The sequence below is a fragment of the Tursiops truncatus genome, chromosome 12, assembly GCF_011762595.2.
Source record: "Tursiops truncatus isolate mTurTru1 chromosome 12, mTurTru1.mat.Y, whole genome shotgun sequence".
In the NCBI taxonomy this organism is placed as follows: domain Eukaryota; kingdom Metazoa; phylum Chordata; class Mammalia; order Artiodactyla; family Delphinidae; genus Tursiops; species Tursiops truncatus.
The window spans coordinates 67,406,592-67,432,518 of NC_047045.1; the positions used below are offsets into that span (position 1 = coordinate 67,406,592).

At 37.8% G+C, this 25,927-nt stretch overlaps 1 protein-coding gene across 5 annotated transcripts in view; it reads left to right on the top strand.

Annotated features, from left to right (window-relative positions):
* ADGRG6 (adhesion G protein-coupled receptor G6) overlaps positions 1–25,927 on the top strand; it is a 136,792-nt gene that overhangs the window by 47,547 nt on the left and 63,318 nt on the right. For all 5 annotated transcript variants that reach the window (XM_019951735.3, XM_073789664.1, XM_033867787.2 and 2 more), the window contains exons 3-4: positions 16,437–16,778; positions 19,016–19,639. In XM_019951735.3, the coding sequence (XP_019807294.2) occupies positions 16,437–16,778; positions 19,016–19,639 (966 nt within the window). The remainder of the gene's footprint in view (positions 1–16,436; positions 16,779–19,015; positions 19,640–25,927) is intronic.

A 25,927-nucleotide genomic window follows, 5' to 3' on the forward strand; every position in this document is an offset into this window, starting at 1 on the left:
GTATAGGAAGTTTCATTGATCAAGAGTATACTTTGATTAGTATTCCGCAATGAATTATTTAATCAATTGTCACTTGGTTAGATTAATCTGGAAATTTCTGCATTCCAAGTATGTTAAGAAAAAAAATCATGATCTTTAAATGAGTCATCTTGGTCTGTGAATTGATTGGGATTTGATGAAAATATAACTATTGACGTGTTTTCAATACAGGTAATTTTATTCTTGGCCTTGTAGAAATACCAGGGACTAAAGAGAGAACTAAAATGAGGGAACCTAAATGTTATGTCAAAATTATAATGCCCTCACATTTTAAACCATTAAAGCTGAGATATTAAAGTGACCCAACATTCCTAGGTAATGACTGGAACCAGACGTAACATCTTTTAATTCTCACTTCAGTATGTTTTCTACTGGATCACTGCAGTTTCCATGGAGATTTAGTTACTGAGCATCTTCAGTGCCTACTGTTCCATTCAAGCATGAGACAATGAAGTGACCAGATGTTGCAGGTTGAGTTCTTTCTGCAACTCAGAAGGAACTGAAATGGGGATTAGATGTAGGAGGTGTATCAGGGAGTGGTCTCCTAGGGCAGAGAGAGAAGTTGGGCTTCGACATAGTCACAGAAATGGCCCCAGCAGATACTACAGGCAGCTCTGGAGCTGGGATACCCTTCTGAGTTCTCAGATTGGGGCAAGGGGGCTGGCCCTTGTGACCCTACTGTGGTCAGTCACTGGATCAGGGCTACTCTGGGAAGCAAACGTGACTTTGGGTGCAGTGTCTCTTCAGGTGACGGCAGTCTTCTGAGGGAGACTCACCTGTGAGCTGTCAGTGGCAAGCAGCCTCAGCAGCTGAGAGAATTAGTACAATCCTGAAGGGGGGATCTGGTCAGTGTTGGGCAGCATCCGTTACATCACCAGTAATCGAATGACTACGCTGTGTCAGCTGTTTTGTAAGGCACTTTATATAGGGCTTCACTAATTCATGCAGTAACCCCCAAAAGGAGGTGATGTCTTCTCTTTCCTAAGAAGTAACAGAGGTTTAAAGAGGTTGAATGACTTGCCGAAGATCACATACAAATGGCAAGTGTCCCTGACTCCAAAGTTCATGTTCTTTTCATGTTACTCCTCCTTACAGTGAGAAAGATGGTAGAGCGGATTATCTAAACTCTGAGATTCCTTAACATCCTTTGATTCTAGAGAAAATTTGAAGATTATTATTAATTGTCATTGTTAATACTGTGGGCACCCTTATGGCCACCACTAGAAATAGACTTAGCATATAATGTTGATTACTAACCCAAATTAGATGTGACCCCTGACTTTCAGAAATGTACAGACTAGATTATACAAGCAAAGTGATGCATTAAGATGGTATACCAGAAACCTTAGTTTTCCGTTCAATAAAACAGTGATATACTATGCAAGGTTGTTATGAGAATTTAACTTAAATATGGAAAGATAATTGTATATGACTTGAGACATCTTAGGCAGGCTAAAGTTTATTTTCTGGTTTAAATATAGCACAGGCATGCACATATTAGAGAATATTTCCATTTACCATAGTTGGGAAACAGAAACAATTCTCATTTTGATTTTAATTTATAATTTTCTCTCTGGCAAGTCAGTGGTATCTCTGGGCCTTAGCTTCCACATCTGTAAAATGAGGGGCATGAGGTGGGTGACCTAGATTTCTGCAAGCAGTGATATCCTGCTAAATGTTATTGATAATAGAGATCCAGGTGATTCAAAATGAAAACATGTATGACGTCAATAACTGGTCTTACATACAGTGACCCTCCTACTTTGGGAAATTCATGACCCCTGTGCTATGGCTTCATGTTTTTCCCAAAGTAAATCATTTTCCTCTTTAATACTTAGAAACTATGCCTTAAACATAGTATGTGCTGAGTAAGTATAGATTGATTAGAGTGAAGCAAACATATTTTATGAAATCAAATATAATCTCAGCCTAGAATGGAGTTCTAGTTTAACTTTATCATAACCAGGAAAGAATAAACAAGTTGATGTTTTTCTATCATATAAGAATCCTGATTATTTAAAAAAATATATCTTGTGTTACATATATAATACATATATTTAAAATATATGTAAAGGCATATATGTTAGTGTTGTATATATATTTTGAAGTACACACATGTGTGTGTGTTCTTTTCTCAATTTCTGGGTATTTGAGTTGTGAATCTTTGCCATGTCTAACACTGGGCACTGGGTATTTTGCAGTGAATTAAGTGGCCATGATGCCTGACGTCATGGAAATTGTCTGCGTCTATATCATATATGCATCCAGAAGGCGTACATATTATGTGTGTGCATGTAGAACTTTGTCCTTTTTTATTCTTTACTTTTTTGTTTAGCCTGGCTCATCTTATGAATTTGTGGTATTTAATCAATAAAAAAAAATCTGACAAAGAAAAAGCAAGCAAATAAAATTAGATGAAGAGTGCCAAGAAAAATAGTCTTGAATTTCAGAATGTGTACCACAAGATTTTCAGATCTCCACCCCCCCACACAAAAAAACCCTGAAGAAACAAGAAACCCAAGCCTTTCTCTATGTGGGATGAAGGGAATCTGTACCTTCGTGTACTGGCATTAAACAGTGTCACGGAATGAAATGAAGATAAGTCGGTCATCTTAGAGATATCCATTTGTTTTTTTTTTTTCTCTCTACTTACATTTTTATTGGATATAACCCAAAGAGTCAAAGAGGAAGCAGACAGCAAAGGGCTCCCACCCAAGCTATGTCCAAAATCTATTTTATTTTACTTCTCTGTATTCCTTACCCCAGTTACCAAAGGGGGTCAAGAGGAAAATGTGATAGTTTAATCTGCCATAATGCTATTCCAGTTATATCTAACAAGATGCCACTCATCTTGAGATGATTTGATCACACCTTATTCAAACATTCTTAGTGCAGAATGTTCCCTCCAGCCTTCCCCTAAAATCCTGGATCAAATCAGCTGAGCATTGGCCTTATCTTTTCTTTTTTATTTCTTTTTTTCAGTCTGCTAAAGACAGCCAAAGGATCGGCACCTTTACATTACTTGGATGTTGTACCAAGTGGGGTACCATTGGGTATACTTTTTTTCATTAAAATTTCATTAACATTAAAATTTGCCTTTATTAAAGGTTTTGATAGAAAAGTTACTCCAACATGAAATTTTCTTACTAAAGTCCTTATTTTTTATACTTCTGAAAAGACTGTACCCTAGGAGGTAGATGCACATCTTTTCACATAGCTTCTATATCACTAGAAGCCCTGTAAAAATATCAAACTGTGAATTGAAAGGCTGTACCTAAAAATGATATCATGAAGCAAATTGATAGAACGAAACAGGATATAGTGGAGCCTTTGTCTTTTGCTTCAGCAGCCCAAATCTAATTGTTGAATAATGTGTTTTAGAGGACAGTGGTGTCTTTCATTGAAACGCTGTGCAAAAAGTTCCAGCCAGGCAGTGTGCTATTTCTAGTCAAGTGTATGGAGGGTTTACGTACTGAGAGCAGCTGTACAGATGTTAGCATAGGAGCAACTCCGAAGCCAGTTCAAATGGAAACTTAGATTTGCGTCCAAAAGGTCTTACGTGAACTATAGGTGTTTAATTTTCAGTTCTCCAGTGAGCAAATGTTTAAACATAGTAAACAGAAATGACAAGCTAGGCTATCCTTTAAGGTTTTGCTTTTCTCATCTTCTTCTGTGAAAAGGGTCTTTGTTGTGTTTGAGTTGCATTTGTTGCTATACATTAAGTTTTTCATACAGTCACTTAGAACATTTTTCTTTTATGTTTTAGCCGAGAGCTTTGGCCTGCATTTGAAGTTCAGCGTGGTTCATATATTTCTTATTGACTGTTGTTTGTTATGAGACAGAGGAACTTCATCTGCATTGTTCACTTTTGAATCGTGACTTGTAGTTTTGTAGAAGAATAATTGTAAAACATCATAAAATAATATCCAGAAAAATGGTGTGTCAGAGAAAAGTATTTTTGATAATTTAAGAAAATATTCCTTTCAGGCAAAATCATCTATATGCAAACTATTAATATCGCTTTACAAGCAAATATTAACTTTCATTAAAATTTCAATAAACTTCTTTTGTTTTGGCTCATTTTGCATAGTGAAGCTAGCAGTTCTACTTAGAGCAGTACCATTCTGGCTGGGTGGTCCTTCAGAAAAATGCCTGATGTCTTACTCATCCCCCAAATGGAAAGTTAGCCAATTATATTGGAGAAGAAAATCATTTTGATTTCCTTGAGTAGAGATTTTACTCAGATTATCTTAGCAGATAATTTTCAGAAAAGATCTGTTATCCAGATATCTCCTACTTAATTCATTATTAAAGAATCAAAAAATCTAAAGTTTCTCACCTTTTTTGGATTGAGATTTGACGCCAAAATGACATATAGCCTTCCCACCATATACCCTTCCCTGGGAAAATGATATATGTGTTTCTAAAGCTTTGTATTTATATTAGAATCCCAAATCGCCATTGTTTGAAATTTCCCTTTCAGTTTTTCTCTAAGATGGACTTCCTTAATGTCATTTCAATAATCCCTGGGGCTCAGTCTGCCTAAGCATCAGTGTTATTTTGATGAAGGGGGGCGGTGACTGAACTATGCATGATACCTGGTACTGAACCAGAATAATATTATACCTATTATTATTGGAAAATAATAATAATGGGATCGTGAAAGGAATCTGTATGTTAAAATAATATTTCCCTTTCCCTCAAACAACACGGCAAAGCTAAATGATCGAGAGCATAGAAGCAACTTCCAGACATTTCGAATGATGGCTCAGCTCCCTCAGTAGTGAGTGAAACAGTTATGTGCAGCCTGAGTACTCTGACACTGTCCAGCGACGGAGAGGTTTGCCCCAGTTCAGCCCTCTCAGACACTGACCAACTTCTGTTCTTAGGTTGCACCTCCGACTGGAAACACGCTGCCCTGTTTGCTCTGTAGGCCAACCAGCCCACCCACTTTTGGTGGCTTGGCTTCCTCTCTGGCTTGCCTGCAGGTGTGACCTTATTCCCCCACCTATAACAAGTCACTCTCCCATTTTTCTGAAGTTTAAAAATAAAGCTGGCTGAAAGAAAACAGTAAGCAAGTAGATTTTTATGTTCTCCTGGAAACTTATAATTATGCAGCTTGGTGAACTTCATGAACTTCTTCCAGTGTTTTTGCTGCAGACTTGTGATTGATGTGGAGGCTCCCTCAGGGCAGAGGTGAAGCAGTTTAACTGTGGAGAAGTTGATTGAGTTGCCTGGATATGCATAACCGGCCAGAGGCTGTACAGCGTTACACCTACATCGCCTTGTCCCCGACCCAGTGCAATCTGAAATCAGATAAACATTTTGGCAATGGTGTGGCAAACCAAGGTTCAACCTCACTGCTCAATAGGTGCATTAATTTTATGAAAGTAATAGATGATTTTTTTTCTTTTGTAAAGTAAGTTGGTAGGCATCAAGAACACACAAAAGCAGCTATTTTAAGTAGAAAGGAGGTGATTTTTTTTCCCTGATGTAACCACACTCTAAATCTTCACAATCTGTCACAGCTTGCTCTGTAATTCTAAGCCAGCAATATTCAAAATAGCACAATAAGTACTGTTAGCAAGATGTGGAAATTTCTTGAGCAGTCGGAATATATCCCAGAAGCCAGGATGTTTGCCGAGCATTAGCTCTACTTGCATTCAACCTGCACTGGCTGATTCATGGCTCCGAAGTGGACAAATAACACAAACAAGCTGAGACTCATGAATACTCAAAAAGACCCTCTTGCCTCATAATATCTTGAGCTGTACGTTGGCATACTCCTTTCCTTGGGGAGCATCAGATATCTTCATGACTCTCCTGGAAGTTTCTTCCTAGTGGCGGGAGCAGTTGAAGCTCTGATGTGTGCGAGGCCCTAAGTTCATCACTCATACTAGGGTTTTAGAACCATAAGAGACATTCTTTCAGCTGTGGAAACCAAGACCTCAATGGCTAGTCACTAGCCAGGGGCAGAACCCACTGTGATCCACTTGCAATATATCCCAAATAGTCACACAACCATAGATTATTTCAAGATAAAGGCAATTTAATCCCCTGTCATCTGGCACAAAGTAATCACTCACTAAATGCTAGTTGCTATTACAGTTGTTATTTTTATTTCTCTGCATCTCCAGAGAAGACGGGTTGATGACTTTTATATGTGTTTATATTGCTTATATTCACATTAAAAAATACCTTGAAAGGTATAACTTTAGATCTGGAAAGGATCTTGAGAAGGCTTCTAGTTCAGCTTCATAAGCATATTGTTCTTGCTACAATGATTTTTTTATTGTTCTTGCTACAGTGTTTTTTTCCCACAACAGTAACAATTTTTTTTTTTATCAGATAGACCTTGTGATTTAGCTAGAAAGGAGTTGGACTAGAAGAAATCTTTTTAAAGTTCAACTTTAGAGTTTACTGAAAATATCTTGGGATAATCTATTTCTTTCTCTCCCTCTCTCACACACTTCTCTAATGTATTTTACTTGAGGTCTATGTGCAAAGTCAACATTATATAAATACTTTGAAAAGTAATTAATTCCTGTGATGGATTAACTTAAGGCAGGTAACAGTTGTAAGCAACCTATTTATGTATAAAATAGAAAGTTTTAACGAAAAAACATTAAAAAAATCTATATTATGTAATTTTTACATCAGCTCTTTCTTATTACTAAGATGTTTACATTAAAAAGTATTCTGTAAAGGGGCAAAATTATGCCAGTTGCATCTATAATTTGCTTTGCTCCAAACCTTGACTATTTAAACTGCTTCCATTATGTGTACAAACCTGAGTGTTTTTTGGTTTTTTTATGTCTTCAAATTAAAGGCTCATTTGGAAAATGTGAGCTAAGATATATACACTTACTCAGCTACTACTGTCTTCTTCCCAATATATTCTCCCAACTTATTAGGAGGGCAAGTTTGTAAAAGCAAAACTAGTTGTAGCTATTAATTTCAGGGACTTTACCTGCACCCACATAACAAGGACCTTTTAATCCTACCTTCCCTCTGACCACCCTCTGATAAACATATGTAAAGATATTTAAAAGAAAACTGAAAATGAATGGAAGTAGGGGCCCAGAAAATTGAATAAATGAATGAATGAATAAACGAATGAATGAACAAACTGAAATATGGCTAACATGCTCTGCTATTAAATAACAACCACAGTCACAACAGTAAAAATGAATATGATTTGAGCATCTCACTTTGAACCAAGTACAGTCCTAGTACTTTACATGGATATCTCATTAGCTGCATTCATGTGCTTAAGAAGTTAGTCATGCGCTATTTAGCCAGTAATTACATCATTGCCTTCATGGGTATTAGAACTATAATTAGCTTTTATTAGGCTAAGACATTCTCTACTTATGTTGGTAATATTTACCAATACTTTTCTGGTTAATGCTAACATAAACCAGTTTTACCCTGCAATGCTGCCTAGATAGTCCATATGGAAAGATTTTCTGTGACATTCTCAAGTAAAATGAACATTAGGTGAGTGTTTATTTTTTTATAGTTCCCTCAGTTTCTTTTTTAGGGGTAATAATACGTCAAAGTAAGACAGATCTTCGATAAATGCTACATTGGTCACTTTGCTACCTTTTTATCTTACCCATCAACAGTTAGGCTCTGATTCACTGAATCCTTGTAGAATTAATCTTCCTTTACCACTGTAACTGCTTTTTTCTTTCCACAAACAAGCTGCCAGGATGGTTTGCTGTCTTTTGTCTCTCTTCTTGTCATCCGTCAGCCCTTTGGGTTAGGCTGCTGTGATTCTTACAACAGTCTTTGTTCACTGGTAATTTTGTGTTGTTTATGTGTACAAGGGTTAGGTTTTAAAAAATATCTGCTAAATACAAATCTGATTATTTTACTTTCCCCTAATTAAGACCTTTTTATTTTCCCACTGCTTTTATTACATTTGAAAAAGAAAGTTTTTAGCATTGCTTGCAAAATCCTGTAGAATCTAATCTCTGCCTATCTTGCCATCTTTATCTCATGTTTCTCCCCACTTTGCACACTCTGCTTCAGCTAAACTAAACTCTTAAGTTACTGCTCTCTCTCACCCACAAGCCTTTGCAACCTGCTGACCCTACTGCACAGAACCCTCTCTTCTTTTTCTCCTCTGCTTCCCTTCTTCACTGGCCCACTTCTCTGCTGCATTTTCAGATCTCAGTTTCTTTCTCATCTGTTAGGAATGGCTCTGTTTCTACGAAATCTAAACATTGGTTATGGCACTCATCTACCTGCTCTATTAGAGCAATTTTCACATTGTATTATCACAATCTACTTATTTATCTGTATTTGTAGTAATCTCTACATTCCATAACATCAGGGATTATATCTTGCCCACAACTGTATTCCCAGTGCCCAGCACAGTGCCAGGCACATAAATGCTTTACAAGTATTTACTGAGTGAATGGTTATGGGGGGATGGTGAGAGATGAGTTAGAAAGGGTGAACAGGACAAATATGTAATGCTATATGTGTCATTCAAAGAAGCTTGTCTTGTTAGATTTCAGAGAAGATTTCAAGTTAGAGAAAACATTTTATATTTTTAGTTTTTTTTCCAATTCTTTCTCATTTTGTTTTTATTTGTGTTTAAATTAGAAACAGTGTAAGAATGCTAGCTACAGGGTGTAATATTTTTTTATTTTATTTTTTAATTAGTTATCTATTTTATACATATGAGTGTATATATGTCAATTCCAATCTCCCAATTCATGCCACTCCCCACCCCGCTTTCCCCCCTTGGTGTCCATACGTTTGTTCTCTATGTTTGTGTCTCTATTTCTGCCTTGCAAACCGGTTCACCTGTACCATTTTTCTAGATCCCACATATATGCGTTAACATACATTTGTTTTTCTCTTTCTGACTTACTTCACTCTGTATGACAGTCTCTAGTTCCATCCACATCTCTACAAATGACCCAATTTCGTTCTTTTTTATGGCTGAGTAATATTCCATTGTATATATATATCACATCTTTAGCCATTCATCTGTCAATGGACATTTAGGTTGCTTCCATGACCTGGCTATCGTAAATAGTGCTGCAGTGAACACTGGGGTGCATGTGTCTTTTTGAATTATGGTTTTCTCTGAGAAAACATTTTTGTACTTGCATTTTCACAGATATTTCTTGTAGTGATGGGGAGGATGAATTGGAGGTGACAAGACTATTGACAAAAAGACTAGTTACTGAGCTTTTCTCCAGGAGAGAAAAGACAAGAAACTTAAACTAAGTAGCCATGGGAATGAGAGAAGGGGATAAATGAAAAACCATGAATAAAATCATATATGGTCATGGCCCTTGACAAACTATTTTAAGGGGTGTGGAAGAAGGAAGAGAGAAGGGATATTCAGAGTCCTAGCTTGGATGATTTTCTTACAACTAACACTTATAACACAGATAAGTGGTTTGAGGAAAGATGTTTGGATTGAGGGATCTATGAGATATCCAAGTGGAGATGTTGAGTAGACATTCTCGAGTGTGGGTGTGGTGTGCACTAGACCATGTATGTCATCAGCATTTGGACATAATGGAGGCCTATGTTTAGATGAGATCACCCAGAGAGAATGAACATGGGGGAGAAGAGCTGAAGAGAGAGGAGAGCCCCATAAAGGAGTGGCTTGGGGCACACTTGGTTTTAAGGATCAGAAATCCATAATGCAGGATCAACAGAAGTGGCACGGTAGGTGTAAGAGTTCTTGTCGTAGAATCCAAGGAGAAGCCACAAAGAACAGCTCCTCCGTTGATGACTGGACATGGCATGTCTAGAATTAAAGTCTCTGCTCTTCAAAGTTCTGGTTTTCTCTCATCTCTCTGTTCTTACATTTTTTTCTCTTTCTCTTTTCTCTGCCCATCAGTGTCTTTGTTTGCAAGTGGCCAAGGAAGCTGCTACTTTGAGTTTATATAACTTTGTCATTCTATTGTTCATCGTTTTCTGAATAAATTATCTGTGCCTCTAACTTCAAAGAGAGGGAATCTGACTGAGTAGCCAAGCCCATGATTTGGTTCCCTTCAGGTCAGGGGTCCTCCCCTGGGGTCATGGGACAAATACAACTACCAGAGATGTAGGAGAGGCAGATCTTCCTGGGAGCAGGTGCGTAGGTGGAGATTGTGAATAGCTTCTGGCAGTATGTTGTTACTTAAAGGAGTGCTTTTCAGATTTTAATGTGCTTGCAAATCACCAGAAAATCTTGTTAAAATACAGATTTTGTTTAGAAGGTCTGGGTGATTCCACTTGTCTAACAAGCTCCCAGCTGATGCTGATGCTACTGGTCTGAGGCCCATACTTTGAATTGCAAGGATTTTAAGGGCCAGTAGAGCAGAGGTAAGCTCAGAGAGGGCAGAGAGAAAGGCAGGAGGAGAGCAAGGAGACAGTAGGAACCGAGTGGAGAGACTCAGAATCAGGGAGTGTTCAGAGGCATCAAATGTTACAGAGCATGAGTAAGATCAAATTGGAAGCCTCTTTAGTATAAATAAACTGCATGATTTTGAGAATTCTTTCAACAGTGCTCAGAAGTCTATGCATTAGAGAGCAAGAAGGTCCATGGCTAGATTAATACAGAGTTAGGGGTTTACAGTGCAGGAAGGGAGGGGATAAGAGACTTGAATGTATTAACCAGAAGGTAGATTAAGTGATAGGCCAAGCAGCTGTAGACTGTTTCAAATGGTGCATTGCCTTTAGATTATTATTATTATTATTATTTTAACACCTGGAGAAAAACTCAGCCATTACTTAAGAGAGAATAGTTTCCCATGAGAATGTGTGTGGGTGTGTGTGCAAATGCATGCATGTGTGCTTGTGTGTTTAATCCTCTTGCAAGGGATATATATCTACATAATAAGCTGACTCTAGAAGGATTTACAGCAGTTCACTTGTTTGGATCTCCCCACAGTATTAGCTTTTGCAGTTACATATGGAATGTTTTCATGCCAAGGTGGTTATGGAAAGACAGGATTCAAAGTTTAAGCATTAACAATATTACAGACAGAAATGTGTTTGAGGGTGTGGTGCGTATGAATCTCTTTGGAGCTTCAAAAAATTGTCAAGCTTAATGGTGCCTCACCAAGAAACCTTCACTTCAACTTTTTGTTAGTTTTCTAGCAAGGCCAGACTTAATTGAACTCATTCGAGTAGAGTGGTACACTTTTGAACCCAGGCCTAAGTCATTGCGGTACCTTCGTATTCATGGTGCTTCCAAAGAACATTTTGAGGTTGAAACATCCCAGAGGGAAATCAGACAATTTTCCGGTTAACCCCGGGGAAGCCAGTGCTTGAGGAGGAGTTTGAGAGCAAACAGATATCCTTCCTTGGCTTCTGAGAGTTCTAGCAGGAGAATGGAATGGACAACGTAACCTTGGTGAAAGAGTGACTTTCCCCTGGACGGCAATGCTCTCTTTGAGTGCAGAGCTTGAAGAGGAGTGGTGAGGGAGTGCGGGGATGCTTGCCAAGTCTGTCACATTAACAGAAACGCAGATGTCACAGCCAGATTGCCTTCAGATTCCTTGCCATCCTGAAAAAATATGCATAGAGGCCTGAAATCACTTAAATTTAAATACTTACTTTGATGAAGTCATTCAGTTCTGTGTATTATCAGTCATTTAACACATGCCAGCATCTAAAGTATTATTTATATTTTACGTTTCAATGATGCTATATCTGGCAGCATTTCTCTTGATCTGGAGCAATGGTGTGTGGCTGTCCTGGCTTGGTAGTGATTAAGGCATCAGGCTGATCCTGGAGCTCTCAGTTGCTGCCCTTAGGCTTAATCTTCAGAAACCACCAAGGCTACTAAATATTTTAAACCTTTTTAAGCAACTCATTGATTAGAATTTAATAGATTCACATAGGTAATTCAAACAGTGACTTTGAATAGATGCAAACTGAACAGGCAACTGAAAGGAAATTTTCTGGAGATATTTTTTTCACCGGCCAGATTTTACAGCAAATTTATTAGTGTCAGTTTTACACACATTCAAAATAAAAAAAAAAAGATTTAAGTACATTCATTTCTTCACCACTTAACACAGTATAGGAAAATCAGTTATTTTGTCTACAGATGTGGGTTGAAAGCCGCTAAAATTGATCTCTTTCTATTTATCTCTTAGGATCTGATACTCCTGTCTTAGATTTTAAAGCACATAGTATTTGATTTATAGAGAAGTACTTACAGCAAAGGTGGAGTAAGAATCCAAATCTCAGATTTAAAAAAAATGAGATAATGGTTCCATTAAGTCTAAATCTAAGTGTTCTTTATAAATTGAGATAGCCTTTGGCATAACTGGGAGGTTTTCCATTTCAGATTTGCGTTTCTTTGAAGAGTAAAGTTTTGTGAAAATATGCAGAAGTAAATTATTACTCAACATTGCAAGCATAGGCAAGAACCAAGGGTGGAATTTGGTTTGTTTGTTTAGATTACCGGAAAACTGCTTTTACGAATTATGAGTGTGAATATGTTATTATATCTGTCTTTGAGAACAACTTGAGCCAGATGTTTTGAGTTGGCTCGCTTTTAGAAAATGTTAACTCTGGTTTTACCAAGCCCTCATTCAGTGGCTACTTCAGTAGCCATCTTTTTAAGTAGCCCTGCCTTTAAGAGAAAACAAATTAATTTCTTCATGAACTGGCTCACTGTGTAGGAATCAATTAGCAGTGACATTTGATTGCTCCAAGTGGACAAATCCAAAGCACTACATTTTAGACTCTCTAACATTCTTTACTAAAATATTTCAAAATTAGTTTCTTAAAATACATCAATGTTAGCGTGATTACACTAAGTTTAAACATGTGTTTACACTTAATTTCATATGTTTAACTTTGAAATTGCCCATTAAAAAGCATTGTCTCTTAAAACAAGACTTGGGCTCATCACTTTGCTGTGTCTTTTGTTTAATCTTGGCAACTTTTTTCCTCCTCTAGAAAAACACTAGACTTATATTCAAAAGAGCTGGTTTGAACCTTGGTCCTGCTATCAATTAGATATGTAACTTTGGACAAGTTATATAATCTATAATAGTCTTATTCGTGTCATCTGAAGAGGGAGGAGGTACTAATTCCCAGGGTTGTTATGATACCAAGTGAGATAATCTATGTGAAAGCCCTTTACTGTGATCTATAAATATAATGAACACCATGATACTGTGCCTAGTTTAATTGACATTTCATCCAATTAAGATAATCGCTATTTGGTAGCATTATCTCTAAATGCGGTTTAGCTACTGCAGATGAGAATCACATAGAAGAATGCTTTAAGTGCTTTTTAAGTGATTATTATGGGTGTCTTCTCTTTCTCTTTTCTATCACAATGAGTGCCTAAGGGAAAAAGTGATTCCGTTAAGGTGGGGTGCTACTTTTTCTCTCTTAAATTATTGATTCACAGATTTTGTTATAGTAATGATTAATAGCCAACATTTAAATAGTGCTAACTCTGTGGCCAGTACAGTTTCCAGGACCTTCCAGTATTAATCTATCTAGTCCTCCCTATAACCATGGGTGAGGGGCACTTTTATTACCACCAGTATAAAGTGGTGAAGCTGAGGTACAGAGAAATTAATTTATTCAAGATTACATGGTCAGTGTGATCTGTCAGATTGACTTGTTTGTATACCTTTCATTAGCTCTAGGGAAGAATTTGGCAAAAATAATGTATCATGATAAAGACAACAATGAACGTTAGCTGGGTCTTGGATGTAGGGGATAGCATCTCATTTTGGAAAAATGATGCTGCTTGCATGCATGTTGGAATGACACAGAGACCGTATCTTATTTTCCTTTCTTTTTTTCTTTTATAATCTCCAGTGCCTTTCACTGGATACATTACTGTTAATCTACTAGGATTAGTTCTCTCTCCTGAGCCCAAGGTATAGTCATAGAAAGCTAAATGTGCCAGAGAGGCAGGCCCCGCTCATCTCAGTCTCTTGCTGTGAGTGAAACCATTGGAAAAAAGAGCCCCGAAACCCCATCCAAAGAGATATCCCAGACCTTATGCGCTCAGCCATTTTTTGGACTTAGACTTTGGTTGACTTAGTTTCATATACTGTACTTAGTCATTCTTTAAGTTAGGTGTGTTTTCTTTCATTTAAGTGACTCATTTATTTGTTCTTAAATTTAACAAATTTTATCAAAGGTCTCCCATGTGGCAGGGGTGCTGTGAGTTCCTGAGGGGTAAGATGGTGACTATGACAGTACATACCCTCTGCTTGTTCAGCCTAGAGAATAGTGGGAGAATCCGACAATAAACAAAATAATCTCACACATGGAATTAACCCAGCTGCTACAAGGAGAGGAGCATCGTGCTCCAGGGATGGATAAGAGAAGGCATTTGGGGCTTCCCTGGTGGCGCAGTGGTTGAGAGTCCGCCTGCCGATGCAGGGGACACGGGTTCGTGCCCCGGTCCGGGAAGATCCCACATGCCCCGGAGCGGCTGGGCCCGTGAGCCATGGCCGCTGAGCCTGCGCGTCCGGAGCCTGTGCTCCGCTACGGGAGAGGCCACAGCAGTGAGAGGCCCGCGTACCGCAAAAAAAAAAAAAAAAAAAAAAAAAAAAAGAGAAGGTATTTGGCTAACACTTGATGATCATAGATTGTTTTCTCTGTCTATCCTCAGCCCTGTAAAAGATGTTGGAGACTTAGGGAGAAAGAGCCAGAGGGAGGGCAAGTTAGAAAGAATGGTTGGGGAGCAGAATTGGCAAAGCAAACCCCTGCATAACACAAGGTGGCCACAGGGAAAGGAAAAAAGAAAAACCTAACTCTAGCAGCATAACACATCTAAATCCTTGAATATATCACTGTATCATAGAAGAATAAGTAATACTTGTACTAACTACCGTTTTCAAGAAAAGTCATTGCATATTCATTCTACTCAACTCAGTAAAAGAGGGAAGAACACAGTAAGTTGAGAGTGAGTTCCATTAACCTGGTAGAAGTCTTTTACTTTTAGAAAGTGTATGTGTCAGTTTTATGACAGTTTATTTATCCAGAATGTTGGATAAATGACATTGCTGCCTACATTTATACAAATGTTTAAAAACAACATGAATATTAATTTCAAAAGCATCACTAAATAGAAAGACAGTAGACCTTGGTTTCTGGATCCAGCTGGTGACCAGGCCCTGGATAAGTACTACTTGAGAAATAATTGATTGCTTTACTTTTCTTCCTACCTCTTATTATCATCTGTCATTACATTATTGTTTGTTTATCTTTGGGTCCAAAACTGAAGTGTAAGAATCATTCAGACGGAGACTTTGTCTTTCCTGCTCATTGGTATATACTATTTAGAATAGTGCCTGGCGTGTAGCAGGCACTCAATAAATATTCACTGAATGAATGAATAAATAAGATAATCGCACAGGTGTATAATTACCAACTAAAATAAACAAGCGGGAGAAGTGAAAGTATTTTTCAAAACTATAAGTACTGGGCTTCCCTGGTGGTGCAGTGGTTAAGAATCCGCCTGCCAGTGCAGGGGACACGGGTTCGAGCCCTGGTCCAGGAAGATCCCACATGCCACGGAGCAACTAAGCCCATGAGCCACAACTACTGAGCCTGCGCTCTAGAGCCCTCGAGCCACAAGTACTGAGCCTGTGAGCCACAACTACTGAAGCCTTTGTGCCTGGACCCCGTGCTCCACAACAAGAGAAGCCACCGCAATGAGAAGCCCGTGCACCACAGTGAAGAGTAGCCCCTGCTTGCTGCAACTAGAGAAAGCCCGCATGCAGCAATGAAGACCCAACGCAGCCAAAAATAAAATAAATAAATTCAAAACAAAACAAAACTATAAGTGCTTCACACATACAAGGTGATGCTGTTTATTTGAATTTTAGAAAAAACTACAATCTACCAGGAGATAACTTGTTGAATTTTTTGTACTGGTAGCTAGCTTTCTCTTTAAACATTTATTTCCTGTTTCTCTTCCATGGTTTGTAATATTGTTCTACATTTATGGTTCTATAAGATCCCCTCCACCCCAGCTCAGTTAGCCTGTAGAGTAGAGATTCTTCATCTGAGTCAGTGTACCTATGTGAAATCCAGTGTTGCCTCCTGAGGCCTCATGTACTCCCTGAAATTGTATGCCAAGGGCAGTGGCCCCTGTACACTTTACTGGAGGGAGTTCCCCTGACTTTTATCAGATTCTCAGCATTTATGAGCCCCCAGTTTAAAAAATCAGTGCTCTAAAATTTTGTATTTTTCTTTTACTTTTTGTTGCTCTCTTGGTTTTTCTTTTTCTTCTTGAGATGGTTTCATTTTCCTTTTAATGTTGATGATTATGTTTTGGTATTTTAAAATGTTTACTGTTTGATTGTCCCCATTGTGTGGTACTCTTGGGTAATTACACGCCTCTGATCCCAGTCCTTCTCTCTGTCTTTCTTTTGTCTGCCCAGCAGCGTGGGGATGTGCCAACTGCAGGGTTGTCCTCTCCAACCCTTCTGGGACCTTTACTTCTCCGTGCTACCCTAACGACTACCCCAACAGCCAGGCTTGCATGTGGACCCTCCGAGCCCCCGCGGGCTATATCATTCAGATAACGTTTAATGACTTCGACATTGAAGAAGCTCCCAATTGCATTTATGACTCATTATCCCTTGATAATGGAGAGAGCCAGACTAAATTTTGTGGAGCAACTGCCAAAGGCCTATCATTTAACTCAAGTGCGAATGAAATGCATGTGTCCTTTTCAAGTGACTTTAGCATCCAGAAGAAAGGTTTCAATGCCAGCTACATCAGAGGTATGTAAACCAAAGGCAGCGCCAACCTTCTGGTTTCATTTAGCCTGTTCTACAATAAACACGAGGACCAGAAGACGGTTATGCTCTTTTATGTGAATGTGAATGATTAGGATTAGAATTTGAGTGCAAGAATCTGTTAGTGTTCTCTGAACGTTCTCATTAGTGATATAGTTACCAGATCCAAAATCTGGTTACAGTAGAGCTGAATTCTTTTATATTGTTTATATACAGAACATTTAAAGGCTGCTTGAAAGACCCTGTAGATATCCCACAGCTAATAATTGAATCTGTAATTCTAACATCTCTCCGTCAAACATTTAAAACATTCTTATTTAGAAATCCTTTTATTTTAGGCTTTTAAGATGTTGCCCTTTTCAGGAACTAGGGGGACAAATGTGGGAAATAAACATATAAATTTAAATGTAAAAAGAGCTATGTATAACTGAAGCTAATAAACAGCAGAGCCTGAGGAAAGCCCCTTGAAAATGGCTAATTGAAGGAAAGAAATATATTTTTATCAGACGTATTTCCCGGGTTCCGGCATATCAGAACATTTAAATAATCTCATTCTCTCCAAGCCAGTCTTTCCTTAAGGAAATCTCAAGCTTTGAGACTGTGAGATTTAGTTATACTTTTTTTTTCCTTCTGAGCTGCTTAAGTAGGTGTTATGTATCAAAAAAAGAAACAGAAGAGAAAGGCACCATTCTGACCATTATTATTACAAATTGTGTTTTTGGTTTCAGCTTTATTTACTGTTTGTGACTGACATTAGATATATATGTGGTTAATTGAAACACGCATGCTTTAATTTTTCAAATAATGTTTTAAGGTTATAAAATACTGTAAGAAATTTGAAGATTAAAAAAGAAAAGCAAATTAGAATTACCTGTACATCTACCACCCAGCCATAACCACTAATAAAATGTTGATGGACATATTTCCTTCCAGCCTTCTTATTTTAACAATGCATGTAGAATACTGGTTACATATTGTATAAGTATCCCTTTGGGTAAGTAGACCTAGAAACTGCTTTATATATAAGAAGTAGACTAAAAAATAATCATTCTATTAGATTCCATCGTGAATTTTTGACTAGAATATTATATTAAAATGATGTTATTACTATAGAGCTATTCTTGGTATGTATTAGAATATATTCAAACTAGTATTCATATGAAGCCAGTATTGAACAGTATTTTTGGGGAGGGCTACTTCTCTCTCAAATCAGTACATAATGTTTCACAATATCTATAATATTAGCACAGAGCTAAATCCATTGTGTTACTTAATAATTTTAGATATGTCACAGAAGGACTAGGCTAAAGCATTTTTATTTTGAATTTGTCATCCACAGAATTATAGTAATCTATATTAGTAATCAGTAATAGCTGTATATTGACTATGACACAGATACCGCTCCAGCGCTTTGAGGGGATTAACTTATTCAGTTCCTATGGCCCACCTGTATAATAGATGCCCTTCCCTTTGTTTTATGGACAAGGGAGCTAAAGTAGAGTGGCATGCCCAAGGTCACAGGGCACTGTGTGGGAGAGCTGGGCAGGGAGCTCCACTGTCTGCCCTTTAACCACTGCTCTTTACTGTCTCTCAGAAACTAGCTCACATGCCCAGATGTAAAAGAAATATAGCTTAAAATGCCATTTTTGTTTGTTTTTTTACCCGACTCCCTCTCCTCAGTGGAATTGTCTTTGCCTTTGATCCTAAAATAGCCTGGTGATGGGGAAGACAAGTAGGATATGGGGTGTCTGAAGGGAAAGGGTAGCACAGGAATGTTTGAGAAGGGTGAAAGTTAATGAAAAATGGAACTATTAGTTATTATGTTTAGAAGTTATTTGAAAAGAAACATAGTTTTGAAAATCATAATGTATAAACAGAACTTTCTTGAAACCAGTAGGTTCTTTAATTTTCCCCCCCACCCAAATCAGGGATTTAAAAAAAGAAAAAAACTGTCACCTTGGCAGCTATAACTGGAAGGTTTAGGTGTGAGAGCCAACCGTGATTAGAGTTAAAAATGGGTGGGGTTACTTATTGTTATGGGTATAAGGTACTGGGTTGGTGAAAGAGAGTGGTGGACAGAGAAAGAGGAGAGTGTGGGACAAAGGGTGGGTAAAAGTCAATTAGTAGAGAGTGTGGAGGGGTTGGCTGTATCAGACATTTTGCATCTCATTAGTCCATGTCTGACGTTAACAGGCTTTATCTGTTACTGTGTTTTGTCCTAGTTGCCGTGTCCTTAAGGAATCAAAAGGTCATTTTACCCCAGACACTAGATACTTACCAGGTATCTCTTGCAAAAAGTGTCTCTATTCCAGAGCTCAGAGCTTTCACACTCTGCTTTGAAGCAACCAAAATTGGCAAGGAAGACAACGAATGGACAGCTTTCTCCTACTCAGATGCATCCTTCACACAATTGCTCAGTTTCGGAAAGACCAAGAATGGCTACTTTCTATCTATTTCTGGCTCAAAATGCTTACTAAACAGTGCGTTACCTGTAAAAGATAAGGAAGATATTTTCACAGAAAGCTTTGAGCAGCTCTGCATCGTTTGGAATAATTCTTTGGGATACGTTGGTGTAAATTTCAAAAGAAACTATGGGGCAGTTTCATGTGATTCTACCATTAGTAAAGTTATTCCTGGGAATGGGAAATTGTTGCTGGGCTCCAATCAAAATGAAATTGCCTCTCTAAAAGGGGACATTTATAACTTTCGACTTTGGAATTTTGCCATGAATTCCAAAATCCTCTTCAACCTCAGCTGCAATGTGAAAGGGAATGTGGTGGACTGGCAAAATGACTTTTGGAATATCCCAACCCTAGCTCTGAAAGCTGAAAGCAACCTCAGCTGTGGTAAGTCTCTGGCATAGTCACTCTTTAATTTTTTTCCATTGTTCTATGAATATGTTTGTCAACAAGAAATTATATAGACACACATATATGTGTGTGCTTACCAGCCATACATATTCAATCAAAGCTTTAGTCCTACCATTTTTAACTTTTTCCTGTATCATAAAATATCACATGGTTTATACCTAATATAAACAATTGTGTATAATTATTGCGTCTCATATAGAAATGTTAACCCCAGGACTAAAACAAAAGAAATTAATAAGTTACTGTCTTTAATCATGAAGATGATACAGTGAAAAGCTGACCTTTGTTCATCCTAGAATGAAATTTCCAGAGCATTACTTAAACAATCGCCACCTAAAAGAATGGTATTTACAGGGCTTCCCTGGTGGCGCAGTGGTTGAGAGTCCGCCTGCCGATGCAGGGGACGAGGGCTCGTGCCCTGGTCGGGGAAGATCCCACATGCCGTGGAGCGGCTGGGCCCGTGAGCCATGGCCGCTGAGCTTGCGTGTCCAGAGCCTGTGCTCTGCAACGGGAGAGGCCACAGCAGTGAGCCCGCGTGACAGGCCCGCGTACCGCAAAAAAAAAAAGAAAAAAAAGAATGGTATTTACTTAGCCAATATTAAAGATTGTTCATTTTATGGAAAATCTTGATAATCAGGAATTATAAATTTTCTTTAACTTTTTTCTCCATTTATTTGAAAATGAGCATTTGTTGTTTGATAAAAATACTATTGTCTTTTTGGTTGCTCTTTGGGAGACTTTAAATGTGATATTATTCTGAGGAGCTAACTGCAAAATATTTAGGGAAATAATTCTAAGTTACAAAAATTATATGAAAATAAACTTCTAGCAATTATTCTCTGTGTACATAAGTCAATTAAGTCCTTATTTTACTGTAGGACTGAGTCAAATATAAAAAGTATAAATTTCATTATCAATGTCATGACTAAATCTAAGGTGTTGATAATATATATTTTTTTAGTCACAGAGATAACTGTCAATAAAGGAGGGATAGAAGGGGCCTAATATTCAAAAGTCATTTGTATGTGACTTTGGAGGGAATTCTATCAGAGCTTCATTCCCAATACTTTTAACAAAGTAGGACCCACTGTGAAGACCTGAGGTCACCTGCCCTGTTTCCCTGACCTGCGTTTGCCCTTCCAGCCTGGGGGGCTCCTGTCACCTATCCCTCTGTGGGCCACCCATCTCTCCGTGTGGTCCCTAGTGCTCCTGAAGATGGTGGGAGGCAGTTATGTGATGTCTTTTGAGAGGTATTTCCTTGTGGGCTGTTGGAAAGAGGGTAAACCTCCTGTTCCAGGAGACCCTGGAACTTTGTAAGAGTTAGTGGTGTTCCCAGCATCATCTCATTCTGAGATTAGCTACAGAGAACGACCTTCAGGGACTCCCAAGAAGTCTTTCACTCAGCAAGGGAACTGAGAAAATCACGTGTGTGTGTTTGGTGTGGCATGGTGAACAGCGAGGAGAGGGCAGTGGTGTACTTCCTATGTTCAGGGTGATTATCTTTAGTCTAGGGACCTGTTTTCATCATATCCTTGGCCATTATTAAAAACTCATAATAATATAGACTATTTAATATTTGCCTTCCTGTGGGTCAGTATTTGAGGACTATGACAGCCAAAAGAAAAAAAAGAAAAAAGGATTTGGCTAGTCATATTAATAGTTGCAAAATACTTAAATTATACTTAAATTGAATGTATATTATGTACTAGGTACTGTTTTAAGTGCTTTATGCATGGTAACTTATTTCCTACAACATAGATCCCATGATGTAAGTTTTGTTATTAACCCCATTTTGCATGATGTGAGTTTTATTATTAATCCCATTTTGCAGATGAGTAATTGAGGCACAAAGAGATTAAATAACTTATCCAAGGTCATTTAATTAATAAGTGGCCAAGCCAGGAATTGAAGTCACAAAGTTCAGTTTTAGAACTGTGTTCTCTTAGACTGTCTTTCAGAATAGGCAGGACTAGAAGATGAGATGTAGTGCTAGAGTAGGCGAGTCATTTCTTGCCAAGATGAGGAATACAAAGGTCCAAGAGCTGTCTCTTCGGGCCAGAAAGCACTGCTGGCCAAAACACTAGCTTTCCCAGGTATTAGCATGGTATTTGTATTAAACAAAATAAGGTTTCTTTCCTGCAGTGCTTCTTTGATACCTTAATATAATAAAATGTGAGGACTGTAGTGTACAAGAATTCCTAAACAAGAAATCCTCTAGACCCGGGGTTGGCAAACTAGGATGTTTTTGTAAATAAAGTTTTATTGGACCCAGGCATGCGCATGAGGTTTTATATTGCCTGTGGCTGCCTCTGTGTTAACAACTGCAGAGCTGACTGTGAGCGATGACATGGCCCACCATCCTAAAACATTTACTGTCTGGCCCTTTAAGAGAAAATCTGCCAACCCCTGAAACTAGACCAATAAAATCAAAGGGTCTAGTTTTCTGAAGCACACACTTTGGACAATACTGGAAAAGACCTGCTAGATCTTCTGGGCCAGAGATAATAGACCAGTCCCTCAGGGGCTAATTTAGCCCTTAGACATAGGTGGTGGTGGCAGCACTGCTTTGTTTTCATTTATTTACATTTGTTCCACGCAATGCTTTTAAATAATGATTTATTTCCAACATTAAAAAATTTGATTTCACATAAAAATGAATGTTTGGATTCTCTGATAAAGAAAAAATGAACACTAGTCTAGTGTTTCTGCCTGAGCAACGCAGCTTAAGCTAAGTGGTGACCACCCCCTTTGAAGGGGCTTTCCAGGTGCCCTCGGCCCTTAGCACCCTCCATACTCTCCCCACGCCAGCCCCCGGTAGATTGACTTTGGCCGGGGTAGGCACTCATGTTTGAGAACCCCAATTTAGGCCACGCCCTTCACTTTATAAAGGGCAGGAAACTGAAGCTTAGAAAACACAAGTGGCCGAGGCAGTTGGTGGGCTAAAATTCTCGTCTCCTGTCCCCGTGCCCAGGGGTTATACTTGGGAGTCCTCATATTTTCTTTAACACGGTTTTTAAAGCTCCTTTCCAAGCCTTACGATTACTGGAAAGCATCAGATATGTGCTCGTGGAGCTCAGCCATTGGTAAGTTTTCAAAATGACTTCAATCAAAGGAGTAGCACAAGTTTACAGAGTCAGTGTCTGAGTTCCTTTAACTTTTACAGTCATCTTCTTGACATTCCACAATGACGCTAAACACCCCCGTTCCGTACAGTCAGATATCCTGGACTGTATATCAGGACTAATAACAGGAGAGGGAGTTTCCTGCTGCTTAATCATAAGCTTTGGGAGTTGAAGAACCCAAGTCACTTATTAACTGACAGGAAATACCTGTATCAGAGATTATATCTAAGCTTGTTAGCTAAGCAAAACTTGAATAAGTGAAAAAAAGTATGCTCTATTAACATTTTAACCTTTCCTTTTTTCCAGAACTCTGTGGCTTGCTGTTTTTGGTAATGGTAATTTCCCAAAACTAATGATCAGTACAGTAGCCAATGGGAAAACAGAATTTCATGCCTAACATTCCATTGGCTTGACAATGTCTGTTAAATATGAGCTTTCATTCCAGAGTCAACTTGTGATAGAAAATGAATAGATTTTCCAAAGGTCTATTGCTAAGTAAATTTTAATATGAAAATAGGATGGTAGAACAGAACTGACTGCATTCAACATTAAAGCATCCTGTCGTTTGTTTCAAATATTAAATATCCTAACCTTAATAAAATCAATATTTTATTAATAAACGTTTTAGTAATTTCATAACTGGACTTTTGTTTTCCTATGCTGTTCTAAGTATAGTTAGGGAATATACGTAATTAGGAAATTTCCAGCACTTTTTTTTTTTTAATCATGGTTAATCTTGTCAGTCCTTTTCAGAAAGAAATGCTTTATTTAGCAGCAATTCCTTTTCATTTTATATCATCATTCTTTTTCTTAGGACAATGTTATTAAACAATAATGAGTTTTATAACCTCCGTGGATAGACAGTTTCCCTAACGGACTCTTTAATCATAAGTGCAAGTATTTGCCTGAGTTATGATTCGAGTTTAGATACTGACTAATGTCCATCAATTTTCACAAAGTACAGATAGTGCCTTCTATACCAGTTATATTTATTTTACTCATGACTGCTCTTTCCTGAGTGCTACTGTGTAACTCAATGAAGAGTCTAAGTTCAAACAAATTACATTTATTTAAGAAGCATTTATTAATCACTTCCATTTATTAACCACTGTGGATGTAGAGATAAGACACAGCTCACAAGTACCCAAATTTGATGTTAATCCTTTTCTAGAAGTTTTTGGATTTGGACCGACTGTTGTTTTCCTCTCTGAAATTTTATACTTAATTACCAAGGCTTCATCAACTCCTGGATTCCTACCCTTTCATTTTCAATTATTGCAGTTTTGTCCCTCACAGCCATAAAACTCTGATTCACTATTGGCTCCTTCCTTTCATTCCTAACAAATTACTGAGTGTAGCATTTTTAGATGACTGAATTTTTTTTAAATAATAAAGATGAAATCACTCATCTTTACAAAGGATGTTATTCTTTGAAGATGCCCAAACTCTTTATGAGCATAAATGGCATCCAAAAATAATTTTATTTTAAATATATTTATGAAAAAAACCAAATTCAATTTAGTAACAGCTGCAAAGAAGGAGTTGAAAGGGATTATTATTTGTCTTATTAGTGCAACTCACATGAGAGTTTAGCTCTGTCAGCTGTTATTTGGATTGTCATTAAGTTGGGTGTGAGATGGGTTATTGGCTACTCAGTCTTTTTTCACTACAACTTGTGTAAATATTGACTCCTTTCAGTAGCAAAATTTTGGAAGAACAAAAGTAGAGAAGAAAGATTAACAGCTTTACAGCTTTTCGTCTACTGCCCTTTCTTAGAGATTACTTTTTTTTTAAGGAAATTTGACTTTAAATTTTGCAGTTAACATTAACTGAATACCTTTAAACCTTAAATTTTGCAGATAATATTAAGTGAATACCTTTAAACCGTAAATACCTTTAAATATTTGGTATCCACAAATATCAGTGAATATACATAGGTCACATTCTGAAAAAAGTTCCTTAATGATAAATATATTAATAGCCAAGACAAAGAATTGTCTCTTTTTCCTTAACAATCTTCTGGTTTGTAAATCTGTCCACCTAGAAAAATTGATTGGGAGAATGACTTTTCTATGTAGATATGCTGAAAATGGAACTGGGTACAAATAAAAAGTTTGTGCACATTTTTAATATTTTATGTATATGTAATTTGGTATATTTGTAATGTAAGATTTCATTTATCAATATTCTGGACCTTTCTAATTAAATTTGTCCCTTGTATTCAAACCATTTTCACTGAAACATGCTTCAAATTTAATTTCTGTTGCTATACTGAATCATCATAAAATAGTGTTCATAAAGTATTTATAAAGCAATGTCAATTTGCTAAACTAAAAGTACCCAAGAAGGAACAACTGACAGTTTAATACTGAGAAGTAAATGTTACAATTTTCCATAACAAGCATATCACATGATGAAATTTAGACTTGCTACCATACAACGAAACTGATGAAATGTTAAAGAAAATTGTTAAACATCTTACTCTAAATCCTAACTCTCCTGATTTTCTCTCCTTATTTCCACCTCTCAGCTCTTTGATATCTGCAGTGGAAATGTAGTTAGCCTGAAAACTTGCTTTCCCACAATGCTGTCCCCTTATCTCCCTTTGTCTTCCAGAGATATTGTATCAGCACCGGAAGTGGCCTTAGGAGCCTTTGTCTGCCAACATTGTGTGAAATTTGAGAAGCACAAACACTCAGTCCATGGGTCTCCTCTCTTGCATGTTATAGTGGCTGAGATTTCCTCAGTCATTCTGAGTTTTAAAAGCTTTTTAGTTTTCAGAAGTTCCTTACTAAAATATAAATACCTAAAGGAGAAGTAAGGTCATGCAAGAAGGGGGCATGATGGGAAGGAATAATGGGCAGAAAACATTCAAGATCGAATTCTAGGCTGGCTTCAACTTCTACCTCCTCACGTGCTCTTTCTCCATAGTACACAGATTAAGTTTTTAATCGGAAACACACACCACCGCCCCCCACCGCCCCGCCCGCCCATCTCTGCTTCCTTTCATAGCCAAGCTTCCTCTGTTTGCATTCACTTCTCAAACATTGGAAATCTAGAGTGCATCATTCCCACGCTACTGAAGAGAATTTCTTCTACTGAAGAGCTGTTGCCGAAATTCCAGTGCAAAGTGAAGGGTCTT